The sequence below is a fragment of the Aureobasidium subglaciale genome, assembly GCF_000721755.1.
Source record: "Aureobasidium subglaciale EXF-2481 unplaced genomic scaffold scaffold_11, whole genome shotgun sequence".
NCBI classification, from domain to species: Eukaryota; Fungi; Ascomycota; class Dothideomycetes; order Dothideales; family Saccotheciaceae; genus Aureobasidium; species Aureobasidium subglaciale.
The window spans coordinates 340,140-363,240 of record NW_013566984.1 but is presented as its reverse complement, the minus strand read 5'-3'; the positions used below and the strand labels follow the sequence as shown (position 1 = coordinate 363,240).

Genomic DNA, 23,101 nt, shown 5'->3' with positions numbered 1-23,101 from the left:
CACAAACGTTTGTGTGTGAGAAGAACAGGGAAACTGGGACTTTGTGGGTCCGGTAGATGGGCATTCGGAGTAGGAGGTGTGGAAGTGGCTGGTGGTATAACAGCGCAGAGCAACAACCAAGAGAGACCTTCTGGCTTGCAAGGAAACAGACTTAACGAGCATCAACGAGAGGGGATGCAGCAGAATTGATCGGGAGAAGGAAAATTGAGTTTGGGCGGCGTGGATGCGACGACTTGACTGGCAGGCGGGACTAATGACATGAGCCAAGAAGCACAGGGCAGGGCACTGGAAGGCTGCACGGCTGGCTGTTCCAAGCCATACCACGACAAGAGGGATACAGTCAAGCGGCGTCCACCTCGATCCACAACAGACACACGCTCCCGACGACGAGCTCAGTCGACTCGTGCCTGGCCTCTCTGCTCCCGTGCTCGCGTCTGTGTAGCTGCTGATGCGCCCTTTGTCGACGGGCCCATCTGCGCGCTGCTTTGCTGAACAAGACTTGGCTGAGGCCCGTACAAGCGTCCTGGGGAATGTCTGGTCCTCGCAAAACCGACACCGACACCGACGACCACAGGGCCATGCGCTCCAACATGGTCCCGCCGCCGTACCATGACGACCCGGAAGACGACGACGACGCCACTCCCAGCGCGACGCCCGCCCGCAACCCTCCTCCTGCCACGGCCGCCAGCAAACTGCTGTCGCGCCCGACCCTGCGCCCCTCGCCGCCACATAGCTCCATCACGCCGACAATAAACGAGCCCGATGCAACCGACGACAGCTCCCTCTCTGTCAGTCCTGACGAAGCCGAAATCGCAAGGCTGCGTGCCGCCGTCACGGCCAGGATGACCTCGAATCTGCAGCGGGCAAAGGCAAACCTGGCCGCTCAACAGCATCAACTCCTGTACATGCCCTCGCCGGATGCTCAGCAGTCACCCTCGGTCAGCCGCTCCAGTAGCTCCAACCAGGTGCCCCGTCGCCCTTCACCCATCAAAGAGGAACATGCCATTGTCTCTCCCCTCACCGCCGCCTTTAGCAGTCCGCTGGCATCTAGCAGTCCGCTGCCCTCGGCCAGAACTGTCTCCACCGAGTCGACTTCCTCTTCGTCTCGTACCATCCGTGGAAGTGCTACTGCTACTCCAGCCGCCCTGCCTTTGCGCACCCCATCATATCCTTTCCCGTATGTCCCTGGTACGCCACGCACATGGTCGTCGTCCTTCCACCAGCCGTTCACCGCCCTGTCGCCAACCGTATCTGCCGCTCAATCTGGCGACAGCAGTACTCCCGGCGGCCTTCCTATGTCCGGTGCTACTACCCCCGCTGCTACCGGTGCCGCATTCGCTCCTCAAGGCTTCGAGTTTACTCAGAGTCAGGACCCTCGCTTCCCCACGCCTAACGTCTACGACCTCGTGCTACAACTAAGCTCAGAACCTGGTCTGGAGGCTTGGTGGTCTGCCGTTGCTAACATTATGAACGACGTCTACAAAGCAGACCGAGCGAGCTTGGCCCTTCCTGCTGACTCAAACGACATCGAGAATGTGCCTTGGGGCCAGAAGACGACTTTCAATGTTGCTGGCCGAGAGGACGACCAATCTGATGGTAGCCAGCCTTCAAACCACCCAGCACCTCCTGTACTGTCCTTGCCTCCTCGTTCTGTGCCCGATCCATCTCCCTTGGGTCGCATTCGTCCAACTCTCGAGTCTCGACATTCATACGCTGGTCACACGTCGGTCGATACACCGCAACGCCCAGGCTCCGCATTGCGTCCGAACATGCCGTCACGCACCGTCAGCCACGCCCCTGGTATGACCAATGTGCCCTTACCATCTCCAGGCCTCGACTATCGTAGCCACACCTATCGAAGCACATCCGTCAGCGAACCCGAGTTCAGCAGCGTTGGCGGCTACAGCCAGCCAACACAGCTAGCCGTTTACTCGGTACTCAAGGGCTTGGAATTCGAGGTTGATGGTCTGATTGACTCGAGCGGTATCAACAGGGTACTGGAAAGAGGCAAGCTGATTACACTGACCCGTGACTACTCGACCAACGGCCATGACAACCAACCCTCTTCCCACAGCTCACAGGATGAGAATTCGGTCAAAGCAAAATCTCAGCAGCCGGTCCAACCTCCACCACCAACTCAAACGATCGGTAAAGCTCCTCAACCTTTTGGCAACTTCCGCAACCTCTTCTCGCAGATGGACAACAACAAGCGCCGTGGGTCCACCTTTGAAGAATATGAGCAATACCCTCCATCCCCTTGGGCTCAGTCGCCCGCACCTTCGCCCGCTATGCAAGCCGATCCGGAAAATAACCCTTTCTTTGCAGCTGAAGAGAGCGTTGAAGATTCATTCAACCCAGCCAATGCCGCCCACGACTACTCACATCTGGAGCCCGTCGAGGCTATCGGCGTTGACCGGGCTCACACCGTTGTGCACATCCCTCTAATCCACCCCACGTTGTCACCAATAATGCACAGCTATCGCACAGAATCACCGAATCCAGAAGGTCGCCCGGAAAGTCGTGCTCAGTCAATGTCTCAAGTATCCACTGGCGAGCGGAGAGCGCCCATCGCGATTCTCTCCATTCTCAGTCCAGCTGTGCCGTATCCTCAGAACCTCGTCCAATCTCTAAAACTGCTTGGACCACATCTGGCCACATCTTATTATATGGCTCAACAGTACACCAACGCACACAGCCAAGCCATGGGCATCCGTCATCACAAGTCTATCTCGGGTCACAACGTCGGTTTCGCGCCTCTGAGCATCGCTCCAGGAAATCTGGAAGATCTCATTCGTGCCGATCTGGATGAAGTGGCAGGTTCAATCTCTGGTAGTATGACTAGTCCATCCGATTACTCTGGGCGTTCCAGACACAGTCCTTCCGGTTCGATAGTGGGTACTCCTGGATGGGACCCGGCAGCCTTCGGTCTTAATTCCAACAGCAAGTCGGTAGCTAGCACACCAGCTGGTCTGCGTGGATCGGAAATCACTGACAGCTATTTTGACGCTAAGAAGATGCACCGCGCAGTGGGTGTAGCTGGTAATCAGAACTCCTTGGCAACCCCGGCAAAGGATAGGGCCAAGAGAGTCTCTGTCTCTGCAGTCGATGAGGAACAGCCGATTGAAAAACGCAACAAGGTTGCTCGGCCAGGCAAGGAAGACAAGTCCCCACTCAAACCTGCTGGTCGTGAGCTAAGTCCTACGCGACCTGGCGACAATTCTATCGCAAGGAAGTCCAGCTTTCGTAGTAACGCACCTCCACCTACCATTGTTGCCGAGGGTGGAGATAAGCGTCATTCTGTCTTACACTCCTACGGCGCCGACTTTAGCTCGTCTTTCCAGGGTCTGCCTGCTGCAACCACGCCTGTACCAAAGACCCCGGGACCTACGACTCATGTCAGAGCGAGTTCCGTCTCTGAGGACATGCCTCCGCCTTCCGAGCGGCTGTTGCGCACGATCATTGATTCACTGCCCGTTCAGATCTTTACCGCCGCTCCCGGCACTGGCGCAATAACTTGGGTCAACTCGAAGTTCCTTGTGTATCGTGGACATGACTCCAGGCAAGTCCTGAAGGAACCTTGGCAGGCAATTCATCCCGAAGACAGGAGCAAGTATATGGAAAGCTGGAATCGCTCGCTCCGGACAGGTCAGCAGTTGCAACAGAAGATTCGTCTGCAACGCTTCGATGGTAACTACCGGTGGTTCTACGTTCGGGCTGCGCCTCTGAAGGACAAGAAACAGAATATCGTTCACTGGATAGGTACAAACATGGATTTCCACGAACAACACCAGGCCGAACTGAACCTAGCCCGCCAGCAAGAGACTGCTGCTTCTGAAGCAAAGTACCGGGCATTGGCAAACTCAAGCCCCCAGGTCGTCTTTACGGTCAACAAATCAAAGGGTATCACTTTCTGCAACTCGCAATGGCTTAACTATTCTGGGCAAAGCGAGTCTCAGGCACTAGGCATCGGCTTTATGGAACACGTTCACCCTGATGACATCGTCAAGTGTAGATTGCCTGCATTCGACAACGACTCGAGTAACGCCACTAACGTTCCCACTACTATGCCGCCCGAGCCTCGCAGAACGCTGTCTTCATCTGCGCAATCGTCTAGCGCCTCTTCAGATACTGAGCGTGGGCCTACAAGCCCTGTGAATACGTCGCCTACAACACAACTGCCTCAGGCAAGACTATCGCAATTGGCATCGACTGGTATCTTGAAGGTGTCGAGAGACGCGGATGGCAAGCCTTCGTACTCAACCGAGGTGCGGTTGCGGTCAAAGGATGGTGAATACAGGTGGCATCTCGTCAGAGTCCTCCTTGCCGAGCGTGATCTTCAAGAAGACGAAGAGGAGACATGGTACGGTACCTGTACCGACATCAACGACCACAAGGCGCTCGAACGTGACTTGAAGGAGACCATGGATGAAAAATCGCGCTTCTTGAGCAACATGTCCCACGAGATCCGTACACCTCTTAACGGCATCACCGGTATGGTCAATTTCTTGATTGATAGTAGCTTGACTTCAGAACAGATGGAGCATGTCAATATCATTCGAGCTTCAACAGAAGGATTGCGTGGCCTGATCAACGACATTCTTGATCTCTCAAAGGCTGAGGCCGGCATGATCCAGCTTAATATGGATTGGATGCATGTACGTTCTCTCATTGAGGAGGTCAATGACTTGACTTCGGCTATGGCGATTGACAAAGGGCTCGAGCTCAATTACCTGGTTGAACCCGATGTACCCTCACAGATCAAGGGTGATCGCTTCCGAATTCGTCAAATCTTGCTCAACGTCATTGGCAATGCGATCAAGTTCACCCAAGTCGGAGAAGTTTTCATTCGATGCAGTGTGCCACAAGAAGAAGAGAGTCTCCCACCTACCGATGATTCGATGTACATACAGTTCGAGATTATGGATACTGGTCAAGGATTCACGGAGAAGGAGGCACAATATCTTTTCAAGCGCTTCAGCCAGATTGACGGAAGTAGCACTCGTCAACACGGTGGTACAGGCCTCGGACTTGTGATCTCGCGCCAGTTGGCACAACTGCACGGAGGTGATATGACCGCACGCGGTGTCCCTGGTAAAGGTGCAACTTTCAGCTTCATCATTAAGACCACTCTTCCTGCTGGAGATGATAAGCCACCTCCACCGCCATCTACACCAGGTCCAGCTTTGCTTCCTGTGACGCCTTTGACACCCTCGCCGATGCCGACGGTGATTCATGACCCTAGGCTGTCAAATACGCTCAATCTGCCGTTACGGGGCTCGTCAAGAGATATATCAGATGCTACAGATGCGTCGTCGCCGGATTTTGATCAGGCGTCTCCAGTCACATCGTCATCCGGCAGTTCAGATCCTTCGATCAGAGGTGGGACCGTGGGTAGTGCTCAGTCGGTCAGATCTTCTGCATCTTCTTTTGTACCTGATCCTTCCCTCTTGTTGCAGTCGCCACCAATCGAGTTGGCGATTCCCTCAGATGGCAAGCCTGGTCGCATCTACACGGCAAGTCCAGCGCCGAGTGACGCCAGTAATGCTAGTGCTGGTGCTGCTCCACATGCCACCATCAGGACGGTATCCCCTGGAGGTAGTCACCTGCCGCCCATGTATTCCATTCTGGTAGTATGCCCTCTGAAGCACGCACGCGAAGCAACCGTTCAGCACATGGATATGACATTGCCTAAGAATATCCCTCACAAGATTACTGCGAGGGAAAATCTGATAGAGTGCCAGAAGATGATTGGTGGGGAGGATGCAATGATTTTCTCCCATATTGTGCTGGTCTTGCAATCTGTGCCAGAGATCATCGCATTCGTCCAGCAGGTCTTTACTTCACCTCCTCATTCGTCGACGCAACTGGTGCTCATCACCGACTTGCAACAACGACGGAAGCTAATGGAACAAGCATCGGAATACGATTACGATGCACTAGCAAAGGCCAGGCGGATGCAATTCATCTTCAAGCCACTCAAGCCAAGCAAGTTTGCATCCATCTTCGATCCACGAAAGGAGCGGGAGATGAGCACCGACCGCAACCAGGACTCGGCACAGCAGGTCGCTGTCAGCCAAAAGCAGGTATACGAAGAAATGATCCGACGATTGGGCAACAAAAATAAGCGAGTCCTGTTGGTTGAAGACAACCGTGTCAATCAGATGGTGAGTTTTGAACAGGCCGAGATCATACGAACATGGCTAACAAGCATGCAGGTTCTTCTTAAATTCCTCAGCAAAGTCAACGTCAAGGTCGACACAGTTCTGGACGGTGTGCAGTGCACCGACAAAGTCTTCGCCAATCCTCATGGATATTACTCAATCATTTTGGTAAGCATACTCCGAGTGAAAGACGTCCGACATTGCTGACATGTTCTTTAGTGTGATCTTCATATGCCCAACAAGGACGGCTACCAAACTTGTCGGGAAATTCGCAAATGGGAGAAGAAGAACAAACAACCATACCTGCCAATCGTTGCGCTGTCCGCCAACGTAATGGGAGATGTATACGCCAAGTGCGTAGACGCAGGATTCAATAGCTACGTGACTAAGCCAGTCGACTTCAAAGAGCTTAGTACGGTCATGTTGACATATCTGGACCCTTCGGACCCGAACCAACCCATTGAATTCATGAAGCAGAAGAAATAAGCCATCAGTCTTTGACAAGGCGAAAGAGCAGGAATATTGTAGGCGGACCTGCCATCGCCTATGAGGTTAGGCAATTTTGTGGAGGACAAATCTTAGCAGGCGCAAAGGCGTTGAAAGGGTGTGTTTGATGGATTGATTTTCTAACTGGATGGGCTGTCAACGCGCCCATCATTGAATGACAAAGTTCTTTTTGCGAGGAGCAGCGGGTCAAGAGGAGGAGTTTTGATCACTCCGGGCGGCGAATCAGCATGGATAAGGGTCATTGCGCTTTCTCTTTCCAAAATCTTCGTTGCGTTGTCGCTACTCTCGTCGTTGTTTTTGCCTGTCTGTTCGCCCTGCATAGCGATACATTGGACTGTTTTCCTTTCTCATCTCTTTTTTAACTTCTTCTTTATCTTCGATTCAAACCATACCTTTCTCCTCTTTTCGTTCCTGGACCTCATGTTTCCTAGTCATGTTTCTTTACTGTATGAGCATCCGTCTTTATAATTCTTAGCCTTTGAGGAACCTACATCATGTTGGTTAAGGGAGGCCAGCTGCAGAACAAGATACCAAAGAGCTGCAAAGAGGCTGAAAGTGGTACGTTCAGACTGTTGCATATGGCACAACCTAGCACCAGCAGTGATAATAGCATGTACGAACAGTATCGAATTATGGTTTCGCATGTTCATCGCAGACCCAAAGAGGAAGGCGGGCTTGCATGTGGGGATGGTTCGTGCTCGGGGCAAGGTGGTCGGCGGAAGCGACGGGACTGGGTAAAATGACGTGGTGGTTCGGCGTGCCGGCAGCGATTTGGGTGGGTTCGTGCCTGCCTCTTGCAGGAACCTAAACAACACGCTCCTTCCGTCAAGTTATTCGTACCTGTTCATATTGATCTTTGTAAGATCGCAAATCAGTCGCAATGGATAGGCAAGAGTATCCCACCATGGCGGTATGTTTCACATTCGGGTCTCGCGCCAGGGGACAACAAGATGCAGCAGCGCGGGTTGTTTCGAGCGAGCTTATGCGCAAGGGCTAACACTCACGATTGCAGGCCACTCTTGAGCCTGGTCAGGCCATCAGCGTTCTCAACGATCGCGTCCGACAAGTTGGCCGTCTCAATTCCGACATTGCCGACTGGCTTCAAGTAAGACGACCCAAAGTCGCATCACGCAGACGCGACAATTGCTCATACAAGGCAGGAACGAAGGAGACTCGAGGAGCAATACTCTGCTGGTCTGCGCAAGCTCGCAAGGCGATCCCCTCCTGGCGACTCGATCCAGGACCTTGGGTACTTTGACTTTCCCAAACCCGAGTGAATCAACACTGACCAGGCCACTGCAGCATCTTCTCGGTACCATGGACGACGCTTACATCCGCCCTCGAAACTCTGGCCGAATCGCACCAAGTGCTGGCACAGAGAATTGAAGTCGACGTCGAGCGACCACTGCGCGACTTTGGCTCGAACAGTCGCGAGATGCAGGCCATGTCGACCATCCAGGGCAATCTCACCTCAATGGCGCGCGATGTCGAGAATGCACAGAAAAAGAGCGAACGTTTGAACAACAAGGGATCCAACAATGCAGGTCGCGCCGATAGTGAGCTCGAGGGCGCACAGTCGCAGTGGTCTGCTCAGGCGCCATACGTTTTCGAGTCTCTGCAATCTCTCGATGAGAGTAGATTGAATCATCTGAGAGATGTGCTTACTCAATTCCAAACGCACGAGATCGACGCCATTGAGAAGACGCGAGTGTCGGCCGAGTCGGTGCTGAATATCCTGTTGAACATTGAGACTGCGGATGAGATCAAGACGTACGCTCTGCGTGTTGCCAGCGGGGACATTGTACCCAAAGAGAAGCCTAGAAGCCGCCAGTCCATGTTCATTCCTCCTTCCCTGGCTCCAAGCACTCAGCACGATGACAGTGCTAGCGTGCGTTCCGGTCCTGGTATGCCAATTCTACACATTATACACATAGCATAGACTGACCAAAAACAGCACCGGTAGATCAACTTCCCGAGTCGAAGGGCAAGCAGAAGGGCGGTCTCAAGAGATTGGGCACTCTTCTTGGCCGAAACAAGAACCGCGACAGCAAGATAATCCCTAACAGAGCATCCGAGTCTCCGGAGCGCAAGCCGTCTAGGCCATCGGCTTTCAACTCCTTGTCCAGTAGATTTGGGCGCAACAACGACTTGCCCACTCCCCTCGAGGAGAACGAAGAACACACCAACTCTCCTCTTCGCACCATCACGAGCAACACAAACTCGTCGTATCGTGGACCCTCGAACGGCGACAAGGAATTGCCGCCCATTGATGGCTCCGCTCAGTCTCTGGCTGCTGCAGGTCTTGCTCCAGAGCCATCGTACCAGCCTTACCAGCAAAACACGGCTCCGCAATTGCAGGAGCCTCTGCAGCCCTCGCAGGCTTCGTTGCCTCTTCAGCCTTCTCCTCAACCCTTTGCCCCTGACCTCTCGCAGCCCTTTCAACCTTTACAGTCAAGTCAGACTCTTCAGCCGACTCGCGACATCGAGGGCTTCTCGGAGCCACCTCCAGCTGTCGATCTTATCTCGCAAGCCCAGCAAGAAGCTGCAGATGCAAACGATGCCAACCAACCTCAGTTCAAGTTGGACATTCGTAATGCACCCATCGCCGAAGAAGGTGGAGACGCTGCTCTGACCAGTGTCGTCAACACTCTGAAGATGCAAGCTCCTCCTCTTACCTCGCGCAGAGCAGGTACCGTCCGCGGACGTCGCGACATGCGCGCTAGTGTCTACGGACAATCTCCAGTTACCACTCCAGACGTTACCGAGGAAGCCTCCGCTCCTTCTATTGCTCCTCCACCGATACAGACCACACAGGAAATGACACGAGCACCTTTGGAAATTTCGACTTCGTCCCTGTCATCGGCACAGAGTCCGTCGTCGCCCATGTTCACATCTGCTTCGTCCAACTTTCCCTCGTCTACCTTCTCGCCTTTCCACGGCTCTGCTCAAGCCACTGCAGCCAGCGTCTTTGCACGCCCAGCTTCGCGTATCGGCGAGAGCGATCACGACACTGGATCCATCCGCTCCGGCCGTTCTCTCAGTAGCTCGCAAAGCCAGACCAGCAAGCACCCTGAACTACACGAGCCCGGTCTCAACAGCTCCATTATCGAGACTGTCAGCGCATGGTTCGAGCAAGGCCAATTGACCCGCAGTGTCACCATTGGCGAGATTGCGCTTGCCTACAACCCCTCCAACTTCACCTCTCCCTTTGGTCATGAAAACATCCGCGTAGACGGTTTCTCCAGCCTGGAAAAGGTAGCCCCGAACCCTGCTTTCTTAACTGCCGCCGACCAATCAGGCGAATACAGTGTCAACCTCGCCGGTATCCAAAAGACAGCCGTGGCATTCAAATATCAAGTCTCTTCTCCTGGCACAACGGCTGCACCACTTCTGCTCACCCCAGCATGGAAAATCGAACCCACGCAAACTTCTGCAATTCTCAGCTACAGTCTGAATCCCGCCTTTATCCTTCCTGCTGGGCAGACAAGTATGACGCTGCAGAATGTAGTCTTGATGCTTTACCTCGACCCTACATCTAAAGCATCCACCTGTCTCTCAAAGCCAGTCGGAAACTTTGACAAGGCCAAGAATCTCATCTACTGGCAACTCGGCAACATTACACTTTCTTCCACACCCGGTAAACTGCTCGCTAGATTCCAGACACCCGAGGGAGAGGCAAGAGCTGGACACATAGAAGCCAAATGGGAAGTCGTCGGTAATGGATTAGGAGACAGTCTTGGCGTCAGTGTTAGAGAAGAGGCTGCTAAAGAGGCAGATCCTTTTGCTGATGAGAGTATTGGTGGTGGTGAAGGCGGTGGTGCTTGGAAGAGGGTTGCAGAGATCAGGAGGGTTGTTGCTGGTGTTTATCATGCCAAGTAAAACCCTCACCTTTTTCCTTACCCCTGCTTCATCGACCGAAAACACACATACCTATAGTGTTTCCCCAGGAAAATAAAGGAAAGGGAAAAAGAAAGAGGAAGGGGATTTTTTTTTGATAATTGTAATTTTTTGTCCTTTTTGTCGTTTCGAGGAATCTTCCTTTTCACCCTTTTCTTTTTTTTTGGAGTTGTATAGTGTCTTTGCTTCGAAGTTGTTTCTACTTTCAGTCTCTTGTATATTCCCCAATCGAGTTTTTGTTTCCATGTATTCTACTTCTGTCTCTGTTTAAATTGGCGAATTAAGGCCGTGATTTTGCTCTCGATATTGCTCAACGGCACGCTCCCAGCGAGCTGGCCACGAGCAATGCGTCAAGGACGGCAGAGACGTGTCAAGCGCTGTGGCAGACGAGTATGGTTGGGCAAGATCCCGATGCGATAGTCGCAAGCGTCAAAGCGTTCGTACGTTACATCAAGCACAGAAGAGACATGATAAAAGCTCTGGCCCACGAATGTGATTGCTTGGTATCAAAAAGAATGTATCAAATCCTCAGCCGTTGGAGTTCACTTTCTGATACGAGCCCAGAATCTCCTCAATCTAGCGAACCGAGGTCTTCTGGGCGAATTGCCTGGACGTGGTGCTGCTAGTACACCACTCTCACTGTCCGGGGGTTTTGAAACGCCACAGCCTGGGAGTCCTGAATCAACACGGTCTGGAAATCTTGAATCATCACGCTCCGATGGGGACCGACTCCTTGATGGACACTGACATCCTGATGGGATTTGATATCCTGTCGGAGACCGACGCGGGCATTTGCAAGTACGTCGTCGTGGCAATGGTTGTTTCCATGGCCGAGAAGGCTGCTGTTGAGGAGGCAGAGGTTGTGCACTTGGTATGAATGGCATGGTATGGCTAGCGCTGGGTAAAGGCATGGACGTCTGCACGACGTAAGGGCTGCCACTGCCGGCATTCGGGATGGAGTAGACAATCCGAGTGGTGTCTGTCGTCAATGTAACATTTGGTGTGCCGCCGGTTTGGGAGATTTGACTACCATCGCTTGTGATGATCAGCATCATACTCATCATACAAAACAGCCGAGATATGAAAGACTTACTCTGATGCTGGTGCAGAGGGAGGTAGGAGTACACCGGCTTGTTTCGACATCGTGATACTTTGCTATTGATGTTTGCGTTGGTGAATAGCGCTTGTTGATGGAAAGGGTAAGATGTCGTGGTGGGAAGAAGCAGAGGGCAGATGTACCGGGTGTAAACAAAGTACGCAGCGGTGGTGATGTTTTGGAAAGTGCATGCTTAAATGCTCTTGCCTATTTATGGTGAAAGGCCGAAGTCTTGATGACGATCTGATCCTGGCTTTGCGTTGTTGAGATGGACGATAGAAGATCGGATGCTTCTTGCTGCAACGATATCCCCAGTTCTGATAGAGATCTCCTGATTACAGAGTGCCAGGATGGAAGGCTCGACCTGCTGGCGTGAGTTATGCCTGACTCAAAAGTCTCCAAATACGTCAAGATGAGACCATCCATCAAGTGAAAGCGCATCTGACGAGGCAGGGGGCTCTCCAATGGACTTCTGAAGTTCCAAGCTGTGCACCAAACAAGAAGGTGCCTTCAACTTCTCACCAGCTACATCCTTCCAATCAATCTCATCAAAGAAAGTATGTCCCATGACATCTTTAGCACCACTTTCCCCTGCTCCAAGTCTCTGATCCGAATCTCTCTTCAACAACTGCTTGCAAATACCTTTACCGCTTTCCTCCATATCCAATGGGAAAACGGGTTTCCCTTCATCCAAAATCTCCTCAAACACTGCATCTTGATCCTCCCCCCTAGCAGGTTCTTCAGCTGTAAGCATCTGGAAAATCACAACCCCGAATCCCCACCAATCAGCTCCATAACCATAACGTTTCCCTAGCAGCACTTCTGGCGCCATGAAAGATGAATTGCCACAAAATGTGGATGTTCGAGAGCTGCTTGTCATGTTGCCTTTGCAGATCCCAAAACCTGTGAGACGGATATGTGCAGAAGGGTAAAGGAGGCAATGGTCCAGTTTTATAGCTCTGTGGATTATCCCGTTGGAGTGGAGGAAGGAGATGGCATGGCAGAGTTCGGCGGCGAGGAAGCGGGTGCTATGGATGGTTAGTTTCCCGGTGCTTGAGATGAGGGCTTCTAGGTCGCCGTTTGCGAAGTATGGCGTTGTCAGGATTATCTCCCTATCTGTCTGGAAGGAATCTAGGAGGTGAAGTATATAATTTGAATTGGAGTTGAAGATGTCTCTTGTAGAGTTGAAAGCACGAGTCCATATTTTGAGTGCTGCGGGGTCGTGGAAGCCATCTTTTGGGATGACTTTGAATACGTAGAAATCCTTTGAAGAGTGTTTTTCGGCTAGGTAGATGTTGCTTGAGGTGCCAGATGTTAGTCGTCGAATCGTTCTTAGATGTCTTGGATCGATGTGCTGATGGTTGATTGATGCCATGCTTGAATTGTGGTTGTGCAATATGACGTAGAACGTGAAACGAGATGCAGATGGAAGTGAAGTTGGTGTTCGATTTTCACAGGCACTAGAAGTCTTTTCTATGTTGTTGATAGACACGGGGTCCCTCGCTGTGTTGTGTTGGTCGTATAGTAAGCCAATCACTGAGACGTAACGTCACGTCCGTGCGCGGCAGCGGAATCAAACTCCGCGGGAGCTAGAGCCGACAGACAACCACACTCGATGAGCACAAAAGAGTGAAGATGTCCTTTGGAGCACCGGTCTAGAACACTATGATCCACTCAAGTTCGAGAAGTGAAGTGAGATGACGAGCAAGATTGAGTGTGCTTCGAAGCTGTACCACGGATGCAAGGATTGTTGTGAGAGATTACTCGTGCAATATCTATACTGTCCATGCTGTCCAAGATCAGCGAAGAATACAATCCAAGTGATACGAAGCGTATCAAAGGCACGAAGGAAGCTCACAGCTCGACGGGGAGAAAAAGAGGAGAACCAACGATATTGTACAGCAGAAAAGGGATCGAATGTATTTTTCTGTAGTTTAGTGAGGGGAAACATATCATGCAAGACTGATTTTTCTCCATCAATCACAGGTCCGCCAGGCCAAGATGTGCACATCCTCCACGCCATCCATCTCACACTGACTGACCTTGCTCGCAAATAGGGCGCGCTGCTCGTACTCCTCACGATCTGCCCCGTTGTTGAAAGCCCAAACGATGTATTGTGGTACCCACGGTCGATCTGGCTCGCTGAAGCAACTACTATGTGCCATGTAGCTCTGAGGCACAATCCCTATAAGGTACAGTTGCTTGTAAGGCTTCAGACCATATTGGCCAAGAATTTGTCTCTGGGATTCTCGAGGAAAGCCGCTGAACGCAACAGATTGTAGGCTAGGCATGAGAGGAAACGCCTGTACCACTCTACGGACGGACTCTGGGTGTAGTATTCTCCTTAAAGCAGCGTCGCGCCGCCACTTCGCCTTTGCTTTTGGGAGATGAACAGGAGCCACGGTGAGGTGCTTGACATGTTTGAGTCCAGCGTTACTGGGTGAGCAGAAGCTGTCGAGAACAGCGCGTTCTTGTTCGTTGATGGTGATGAGTGGTCGGCGATAAAGCTCTGGCAGAGCTCCGTAGCGAGCAGTGTTGCTGACCAAGCTCAGTGCTATGAGATCAGACCGCCGCACTACATGTCCTGCAATACATGTCCATATCTCCGGAAGGTCCAGAGCCTTGTTTTGTTGGGGCCCCGGGACGGATGACTTGGTGGGGATGGATTCCTGAGGTCCGTCAAGTTCTGCCGGGGAAGTGTCCCGTCCTCTGGCCTTCTTTCTTCTTGGCTCAAAGAACCGGCCATCCTCATCCTCGCTGGTTGTACTAGAGGCAGTATCCCAGGGTCTGGAATTATCAGGAAGTGCCTGACATATCGTCGACTCGCACCGATTAGTGGAGCAAGTTGTGGTCGAACCAGCGCGTCTCCGCTTGGTTCTGCTAACAGGCATAGGTTTCCAAATATAGGCTATAGAGGTCGCAGACGCATGTGAGCGTTGTTGAATCTTCGCTTTGAGATAGTGTCTAATCTTTGAGATCGGAGATGGTTATCGGATGAAGGTCGGTAAGATGGCAGCAGAGACTGATGAGAAAATATACCACTTTTCAAATAACAAGACCGGAGGAGTCACTCTTGCATCGTGGGATTCATGGCAGGTTGCAAGTAATCATAACGCGTAAGACGAGTCATGAGATACACAACATTCTCGCCCTGTCTTATTCCCGCATAAGCGAGCGAAACATCGCAGAGGACGGAAGCGGTTGCTCATAGGGTATCATCGTAGTAGCGTATTCATGCTCTTGCTGGAAAATGGAAGTCTGAAAAGAAGATCACGGGATGACTCATAGAGAAGACTTCTCGCCGATGTGTGGGAACACGTGGCTGAGTCCGTTCAAAGGTGCCTTATCGTTGTTGTCTGCATTTTCGTCGTATCGCATGGTCTTCTCGCCTTTGGCCGGGTCCTTGGAGTCGTTCTGGCCATCCAAATGGTCCTTTCTAATTTGGTCTTGGTGCCACTTGGACAGATCTAAAGTCTTGTCGACTTCTTTTGTGAGCTTGTCAATTTCTTCCTGGAACTTCTCATCTCTGGTCTTCTTGGCTTCTTCTTTGGCGATATCGTCTTTGCTCTTGATAGGCTTGCCAGGAAGATATCCGGGGTCAGTCTGTGCCCACAGGTCCTCGAGTTCGTCTTCCCAGCCGATTGCTTTGGCAAGTTTTCGCACACCAGCGTCGCAGTCGCCGAGTAACAGAACATCGTCGGAGCGTGAACCAAGGCCTCCGACTCTTTCCATGTTGATCAAGACTCTAGGTACTCCAGATTTGCAAGCACCAGGCAGACTTGCGAAAGGCTGAACCTGTAGCGACGTGCCCAGAACGATGCAGAGATCTGCCTCAGTTGGCACGTCAATATTGTCGAAGAAGGCGCTGGGTAGCTGCTCGCCAAAGAAGACAATCTCAGGTTTAACCAAACCGTGGCAGCTAGATTTGTGGCAGCGAGGGATAGTCTTGGCTTCGATTTGCTTCTTCAACTCTTCTTGTGGGTACGGGCTCTTGCAGTCGATGCAGCTCTGACGGGCGAAACTGCCATGAGCTTCAATAATTGACTCATCCGGCACACCAGCTTCGCGTTCGAGACAGTCGATGTTTTGAGTGAACAACTTAAGCAGCAGGCCTTTCTCGTGGAGCAGACGGATGAAGGAATGTGTGACGGTCGGGCGGTATTTGCCAGGGTAGAGCTCATGAGCGAGAGTGTAGAATGGCGTAGGATTCTCGCGGAAGAAGGAAATGTCGAAAACGGCCTCGGCATACGGTAGGTTGAGTCTAGCTAGGTTGGCGTAGAGACCAGTGTTGGGCGAGCGGAAGTCGGGGATGCCTGCACTTGTCGAGATTCCTGCGCCCGTCATGACGACAATGCGCTTCGCGTGCCCTTCCTTGATATACTTGGCCAAGCCATCGACTGTGCGACTCTCAAGTGTTTTGGAAGGTGCGCCCTCATCTACCGGGCTTGAACCGTCTTGTCCCATTTTGTAGCGACCTTTGCCTACTTTTCCACGATCCTTGTTGGCCGCGCCTGACTGGCGGTGCGCTTTGTTCTTGCGACCTATCTTGAAGGCGTCACGAAGCCAGCGACTGAAAGGAATTGCAAATGTTATGTCGACGATGTCGTGGAGACTAGAAGGCTTCAGGTTGATGAAGTTGGCGCGAAGAAGAAATGTCTAGAGAAAGCAAGATGGAACCCCAGAAAGTCGAGCCCTGAACTTTCCCTTGTGCGATCGCGTGTTTGCGTCATCGTGACTTGAGGCTCGGCGACCAACTCCGGGCTCGAGGCTTTACTGACAGGGTGAGAAGCTCGACGACAAATGTAGGAACTGTCGACGACGGTACAGCCATACAGAATTGTCCTTTCGAACTCATGGTCGCCTGAAACTCTTTATGGTAGTCTACAGATTGATCTTGAGCATACTGGTCCACTGGATATTTGCAAACGACAATCACCTTTGCTCCATCGCTGGGGAGACCATCACTTGATGCCAAATATCCAGAAGCCAGAGAACAAGATCGCCTTTCCGGCTCTGTTGTTCGTGATCACTAGGGGAACATGAACAGAACAGTCTAACCGGACTAGATCATGCATTGCCCAAAATCATGTGATCCATTTCACTTTTGCAACCAAAGCACGCATTCGTACTCATCACCTCGCCAAACCAGCCTCGAACAGTTCGAGTCTACCATCACACATCTGATCTTCGACGTCCGAGGAAGCTAGATCAGAGAGGATGATACGTCTCCCTCTCCTCCGCCGTCATCTCCTGAACCCTATTCATAAACACCCCCATCCTCCGCACCTTTTCATACTTCTTCTCCTGCACTCGACTCCCCACCCCTGCTCCACTGCCCCTATGTCTGTCACCCACAATCTCCTTTCTCAAATCTGCAATCACAGTCTCCTTTTGAGAAAGCATTGCAGCTTGTTTTTCGATAACGTTGTTTTTCTCTTCGATGGTGGTGCTGAGTTCATTGATTCTCGTGATGCTTTCGCGCGAGAGACGTGAGTACTCGGAGGCAGCGACGTATTCAAAGTCGCGAGGGAGGATGATGTTGTGGATGTTGTGGATGTTGCGGTGTTGTAGTGTTGAGCTCCTGATGACCGGTCTGGCTGCCTGTATGGCCTTAGTAGACATGCGTTGAGTGAACATGATGCTGTATCTGTCGACGATGGCTGACACTTTGGAAGATCTGTGTGTTGCTCGGAAACTTTTTTGATGTAGAAAGAGAAACAGGACAATCAAAGCAGAAAGTGAAAAAGTCATACGTGCCAAAAGTTGGAAAAGAGTCGGGAAAGCGGATTCTGTTTGTGACTCAAAAGAACGAATCATGAATCTGCTTTGTTAGCACGAACAAGTTCCCCGAGAAAAACTCGCTCAAGACTCGAATTACACAAGGCATCAGCTGTCCGCCAGGGCGCAAGAGCAAACGGCCATGAAGTATGGCGACCAAAAGGGAGTATTCAAAACTTTCTGTAGCATTTGGTGGATTTGGATATAAAACAAGCAGGGGAGGATTTGGTTGTGAAAGGACATTAAAGATAATCAACAAGGGGCGTGATGGTGAGAGTATTCTCTTCGTGCTTTTAGACGCCCATCTTCTCAGCGGTAGCCATCAGACTGCCGATGAAAGTGACGATAAGTCTACTGCGAACGTTGCAGATATCTTCGGGCACGAGCCAAATGGTCGCGCCCATCTTTCTGGCGATGGAAATGGCGAGCTTGGCGTTGGCATATGCTTCGTCGTCGTTGCGGCCGGAGGCAACCATGTCGTAGTCGACGTAACTGCTCTTCATGCCGTTAAGGACGTCCAGGAAGAATATACCATTGCCGAGAGAGCTGTCCTTGAAACTGCGAATGGCCGATGACTTGCCACCCTTCTTGGACATGCCGTTAGCCCAGTTGACCATATCAGCGTCGCTGATTTCGCGCTTGCCCATACGTTGGGCGAGAGCACCGAGAGTGTTGACGATATCTTTGCGCATCAGTTGCCAGACCAGACCAAGAGTAAGCGTACGTTGACCGTCAGTGATATCAGCACCTTGGATACCGACCAGGGAGAAGCGGTTTTGCTTGCCAATCTCAACAGCATAGTTTGTGTTTTCAACAGCCTTGAAACGCATGAGCTCATTGCCGTTAGCAGGACGCTTGTTGCAGTGACGCCATTGTACGGAGCCAGGAATGACCTTGTCGTAGGCTTGCAGGAGAATTGTACCATCGCGGAGGTCATCGAAGAAGGACACAACGGTGGGTTGAACGTCAAGACTGTTGAGCCAGAGAGTAAAGACACGAGCCTCACGCTCACCCTCGGCATCAAAGTCCTCAATATCAGCCTTCTCTTCCTCAGTGATGGGATCAAGTCCAGGGTGGGTGTTGAACAAGTTGGCGACGAAGGCAAGGTTGAGCTTGGGGTTACCGGCGACGAGCGACTTGGGAGTCAAAAACTTGCGGCAGTCGAGTTTGTCGGCGTTGTCAAGGACTTGCTCGGCGCGTTGCATGAGGTCGCCGGTCTGGAGGGGGGAACGAGAGCAAATTTCGGGCTTGAGCTGGTTGAGAAGAACGGTGTAGTTCTCACCATCCTTGACGTCGCTCGAGAAGTTGGAGACGCTGGACACGGTCAGATTGCTTCCTCTGGAAGAAGGACTACAATACTCACGTTCTATGCCACTTGGCATTCTTCAGGTGGTAGTTGAACCAGCGCAGCAGAATCTGCTCAGCAGGCAGACGCAGGAATTGTTCCAAGGTCTCGTCATCTTCCAACAGTCTGTACAGCTCGGGGTGAAGTCTGATGTCGATCTTGCCGAGCAAACCTCTGCGGATGATTTGCCAGATCAAACCAAGAATCAAGTGCTCCTTGACTTCAATGATATCACCAGAGCCAATGTTGACGACGGAACAACCAATACCCTTTGCCGACTCAATGACGATGTTGTTGTTCTCAGTCATGTGGAAGGCGTTGAGAGTCTTGATCTTCTTGCCGGGTCTGTTCAGTACACGCTCATCGATTGTGTCAGGCACACTATCGTTGATGAGTTTGGCCAGTACCAGACCGTCCTTGCACTCGTCGAACATCTCAAAGGTATCGGTGGGGAAAGGCAGCTTGTTGCCAATGTCGGCATCTCCGGCAAGGACGGCATTGATGTGACGGGTGAACTCCTCGCGCTCGTCCTCGTTGATGGTGTGTTGCGAACTAGACGTGGCACCTCCAACGTGGATACGGCCACCTCCAGTTGCGCCACCACCAACGCTGCCCTTGGAAGCGTGGCCGGGAGTGGTTTGTTGACCTTGTAGTTGAGCGTTGCTGAGACCGCGCGAACGAGTGGGCCCGGTGGCCATGCTCTTCTGCGCTTGCGACGAGGTGCGGAGCTTCGAGATCAACTACGCGCTTGTCAGTCGGGTCTTGACGGAGGTAGGCGGGTGGGCTGGTATACATCAACATAGTCGTCCAACTCTACTCGTCGCGAACTGTCCAGCTCAACCTCTTTGAGAGCCTGTCGCACGACATCGTAGGGTTGGCGCTCCGAGTTTTGAGTGGCCTTGATGACGGTAGCTTCATCTATGTAGCCCTTGTCGTCGACATCCATGTTCTGGAAGGCATTAGACAGTTGGAAGATCTCATTCTGGTCGAACTGAGGGTATTTCCTGTAGCCTGTCAGTTCCTATCATCCAATCGCACGCGTGTCCAGCGTCCGGAGCCATACCTTTGCAGCTTAATTACGTTCATGATTGCGGTGGTGGGGGGGAAAGAGTAGCTAGACGCGTGAAGATGGCGGGCGGAGATTGCTAATTATGAGTCGCGGGATCCGGATGCCTGACGTTCCACTTCGACTTTCAACGGCACAGTTGCTTGACGTATCCGCGTATTCGATTTCGTACTCAGCCTCGATCAATGCTGTATTATCCAGAGAGACAGAAGGCAGAAAGGTTAAGGTACATAGACACGCGGTGGGTGACGTCGACGTCTTGGAAGCAGTAGGATTCACTTGCCGACAGCTTTCAATTGGTGCCCCCCGGTCTGACATGCACCGCCACGCTTCAGTGCCCAACGCCTCAAACTTTAGTTATACTGTCGGATCTGTCTCTTATGAAAGCAGCTGCCTGATACTGAGTAACAATTCTGATTCTCATCTATAAAGCTAGACCTGCGCCTCTGAATCTATATGCTCAAATCAAGAGGTAGAAGCTGGTGAGCACACTTGGGCCAACAAACAGCCCAATCCAAAACACTACGTTGCCTAGTAAGTCTCGACCCTTGAGAAGCTTGGTTCGGCTAAGCATCACCAGAGGCATCTGCAACAACTGCATCGTGAAGAGATAGCCTCGAACCTTCTTGAAGAGACAAGCCATGACCAACTCGTGCACCAGTGCGGATAGTAGGAAGGTGACAAAAGTCGCTGTTCCCTTGGAAAGATGGAAGGCTGAGATGGAAGAGTGGTAGACATGCCTCAGCAGGAAGTTGTGCACAGGCCTGTTCCAGTCTCTTGCATACTGGTCCCAGGATACGCTGTTCCACCAGTCGCCATAAAAGCCTCGATCCGCGAAACAGGTGAGCTCGGCCAGCACGTTGAGTACACATTCCTGCATGACGATTAGTGAACTTCCTCTTGAATTTTGTAACGTTGAATCACGACTTACCCAGATGACATACCACGACAGCAGCTGTTCCAGCAAAAGGGGGAAAAGCATGTCGCTCACAATCCATGGCATTTGCTTTGCTCTTTCTTCCAAAGACATGCCCGCTTCCTTCATGCGGACCGTCTCGGCCACTGGAGGGTAAATATATGCTTGAGAGATGACTTGCATCACACACATGGTTCCAAATGTGGCCATGGACTTTTCAAGTACATACCACCAGTTGATACGCTCCTGTCGGGGGTATTCGAGTTCGTACACCAATGTCGGGAGAATGGTCCAGTCGGCAAAATTGGTAGATGTCAAGTTGTTTGGGTAGGCCTTCTCGTCAGATTGCGCCTTGCCTTTGAGGTCCTTATCCAAGGCAGTGATCTCTTCCTCGATAATGCGCTGGAAGGCCTGCATTTGATCTTGGGTCAGAGGTTGACCGGATTCCATAGCGGTTGCAACACTAGCCACATCTGAAGTCTCGTTGTCGAGATTAGTCGAGGTGCGGGTAGCCACCGGACGACGTTTCTTGTCATTCGAATCCACTCTCTCCAGGGCACTAGTCACTGCGGGACTGATAGACTGAGGACTAGTTGGTACAGATCCGATAGGCTTCGTATCGCGGAGGTCGCGCAACTTCTCTCTCAACATGTTGCGCCGCCTGTAGAGAACTGAGAGGTGTCCATTGTAGAAGCCATAACTATGTTGCTTCATGAGGAAGACCATAGTATGGAGAACCATGAAGATGGTATGAGACCAAGGCCACTCGCGGTAAAACATCCACCAAACGACAGATCCTAGGAAGAAGGTCTGCCAGACGTTCTGAATGATCCATCCTGACCGATTCCAGCTGATGTAGTTTTTGACAATGGCCTTCTGCAGCAAGAAGCCTAACGCCGACGAAAAGACCATGACAGCATCGGTGACACCCAAGACCAGGACGTCGTGACCGAACATGATCTTAAAGACCTCGTTCCCGCCAAATATGCTCCCATGCTCTTTCCAATTGTATGCCGAGACCTTGAGGAACATGAGGACCATGGCCAACCAGAACAAGGTAAAGAAGCCATGGAAGGGCGACTCTGCGCTCAGAGGGTTCTGTCGGTCAAAGGTGGTGAATTGGCGAGTGAAGACCAGATCGCGGAGGCTTCTGGCTTTCTTGGATGGATCTTGCGATGCTTCTTCTCTTTCCATACCCTTTCTAAGGATATCGCGGACGTCGGGATCATCGGCAGTAAGGATGTAGTGACCTTTTCGGTCGGTCTTTTCGAGGCGGATCTGAATGCTCTTGCGGCGAGAGTCTGGCGATTGTTGGCGGCTTGGAGCCGTCGACTGTCTTCTGATATGACCCACGCCTGAGGTAGATGGCTTGAGAGACAGATCTTGGTCTGACTTGTCGCTTGTAATGGTCTGGCCTAGATGACCGCCGCTGCTACCATCGATGATTGTGTCTGGGTCGAGCTCGATCTTGTCATAGTCTTCGACATCTTCATCGGAGGTCAAGGAAGTTGAGGATGAAGTATTGGACGTGTCGACGTTCTGAAGATAAGCCGTCTCTTGGTGACGTGGCTTCAGAGAAGCAAAGCCATCTTTCTGTATGCTGCCCACCAGTTCTTGGGCATCCAACGTATTGTTTGTCTTTAGACCAGGACGACGGCTTCCTCGAGCCAGTCCGTCCATGATGAGCGAGAATTGTCGTCAGTGGAGATGAGAGGAAATGATGGTTGATAGGATGAAGGGGTGCTTAGGGTGAGATGAGGGAGGCTAGGGTTAGTGAAGGAAGAAATGGCTGGACATGTCACGATGTGATCAGTTTGCCAGGGGAACAGGGCAGCCCACACAGAAGAGTCTGTGTCAGACAGTCATATACGGGGCTTCGTTTACGGTGGACACGCCGGAAATTCGACCTCATGCGCGAGTTGGCAAGGACTGGGTCGGAAGAGTTGCTACTTTTCGCTGCTTGGCTGACGATCAGGAATGACGCAGCCTGACGAATGATGCTGAAGCTCCTCGCCTAGGAGTTACATCCCGGGCCTCGGTCGAACTCACCACCTGGCGATTTGTTTCTACGCGAAGATTGTTGTCACAGCAAGAGATGATGCTATGTGCGGGTATCATGTAGTCTATCTGCAGCAAATCTTTGTGCATCCAAGACAGCAGATACATGGCATGCCGTGTACAGACTTGGCCAATCAAGGGTCTGATTCAGGGTCTTCCGACAATCACGTCGGCAGCTTCAGCTTCTGTGACAAACTTTGAAAGGAAGCTCCCCGCATCATAAGCCGCTTTTTTGTTCCAGCAGAAAAACCGTAATCATCCATATCGCGACTTTTGC

At 51.8% G+C, this 23,101-nt stretch overlaps 7 protein-coding genes across 7 annotated transcripts; 2 read left to right on the top strand and 5 right to left on the bottom strand.

The window, feature by feature from the left end:
• Positions 1–530: 530 nt before the first annotated feature.
• Positions 531–6,647, top strand: AUEXF2481DRAFT_5278 (uncharacterized protein; the record flags this gene model as incomplete). The annotated part of the gene is made up of 3 exons (XM_013487943.1): positions 531–6,164; positions 6,216–6,329; positions 6,381–6,647. The coding sequence occupies 3 exons, from the start codon at positions 531–533 to the stop codon at positions 6,645–6,647; spliced, it is 6,015 nt and encodes a 2,004-aa protein (XP_013343397.1).
• Positions 6,648–7,548: 901 nt separating this feature from the next.
• Positions 7,549–10,547, top strand: AUEXF2481DRAFT_29759 (uncharacterized protein; the record flags this gene model as incomplete). Its single annotated transcript, XM_013487994.1, has 5 exons — positions 7,549–7,578; positions 7,681–7,773; positions 7,829–7,917; positions 7,971–8,572; positions 8,623–10,547. 5 exons carry the CDS (start codon positions 7,549–7,551, stop codon positions 10,545–10,547), a joined length of 2,739 nt encoding a protein of 912 aa, XP_013343448.1.
• Positions 10,548–11,945: 1,398 nt separating this feature from the next.
• AUEXF2481DRAFT_40300 (uncharacterized protein) lies at positions 11,946–12,795 on the bottom strand. Its single transcript, XM_013488070.1, has one exon. It carries the CDS (start codon positions 12,539–12,541, stop codon positions 12,050–12,052), a length of 492 nt encoding a protein of 163 aa, XP_013343524.1. The 5' UTR covers positions 12,542–12,795; the 3' UTR covers positions 11,946–12,049.
• Positions 12,796–13,275: 480 nt separating this feature from the next.
• On the bottom strand, positions 13,276–14,782 carry AUEXF2481DRAFT_232305 (uncharacterized protein). Its single transcript, XM_013488204.1, has 3 exons — positions 14,701–14,782; positions 13,704–14,630; positions 13,276–13,623 (listed from the first exon to the last, which is right to left on the bottom strand). The coding sequence occupies exons 2-3, from the start codon at positions 14,550–14,552 to the stop codon at positions 13,516–13,518; spliced, it is 957 nt and encodes a 318-aa protein (XP_013343658.1). The 5' UTR covers positions 14,553–14,630; positions 14,701–14,782; the 3' UTR covers positions 13,276–13,515.
• A 161-nt stretch (positions 14,783–14,943) lies between these two features.
• AUEXF2481DRAFT_5276 (uncharacterized protein) lies at positions 14,944–17,298 on the bottom strand (the record flags this gene model as incomplete). The annotated part of the gene is made up of 2 exons (XM_013487942.1): positions 14,944–16,273; positions 16,958–17,298. The coding sequence occupies 2 exons, from the start codon at positions 17,296–17,298 to the stop codon at positions 14,944–14,946; spliced, it is 1,671 nt and encodes a 556-aa protein (XP_013343396.1).
• Positions 17,299–17,732: 434 nt separating this feature from the next.
• AUEXF2481DRAFT_65825 (uncharacterized protein) lies at positions 17,733–19,870 on the bottom strand (the record flags this gene model as incomplete). Its single annotated transcript, XM_013488141.1, has 4 exons — positions 17,733–18,753; positions 18,803–19,524; positions 19,578–19,788; positions 19,848–19,870. The coding sequence occupies 4 exons, from the start codon at positions 19,868–19,870 to the stop codon at positions 17,733–17,735; spliced, it is 1,977 nt and encodes a 658-aa protein (XP_013343595.1).
• A 440-nt stretch (positions 19,871–20,310) lies between these two features.
• AUEXF2481DRAFT_65970 (uncharacterized protein) lies at positions 20,311–21,960 on the bottom strand (the record flags this gene model as incomplete). Its single annotated transcript, XM_013488148.1, has 2 exons — positions 20,311–20,724; positions 20,782–21,960. 2 exons carry the CDS (start codon positions 21,958–21,960, stop codon positions 20,311–20,313), a joined length of 1,593 nt encoding a protein of 530 aa, XP_013343602.1.
• Between the last annotated feature and the right edge of the window lie 1,141 nt (positions 21,961–23,101).

Coding starts and splice junctions, on each gene's coding strand:
- AUEXF2481DRAFT_40300 (XM_013488070.1), bottom strand. CDS start 12,541: ATGACAAGCAGCTCTCGAACATCCACATTTTGTGGCAATTCATCTTTC.
- AUEXF2481DRAFT_232305 (XM_013488204.1), bottom strand. CDS start 14,552: ATGCCTGTTAGCAGAACCAAGCGGAGACGCGCTGGTTCGACCACAACT. Junction 13,624..13,703: donor GCGCCCTATTTGCGAGCAAG/GTCAGTCAGTGT, acceptor GAGAAAAATCAG/TCTTGCATGATATGTTTCCC.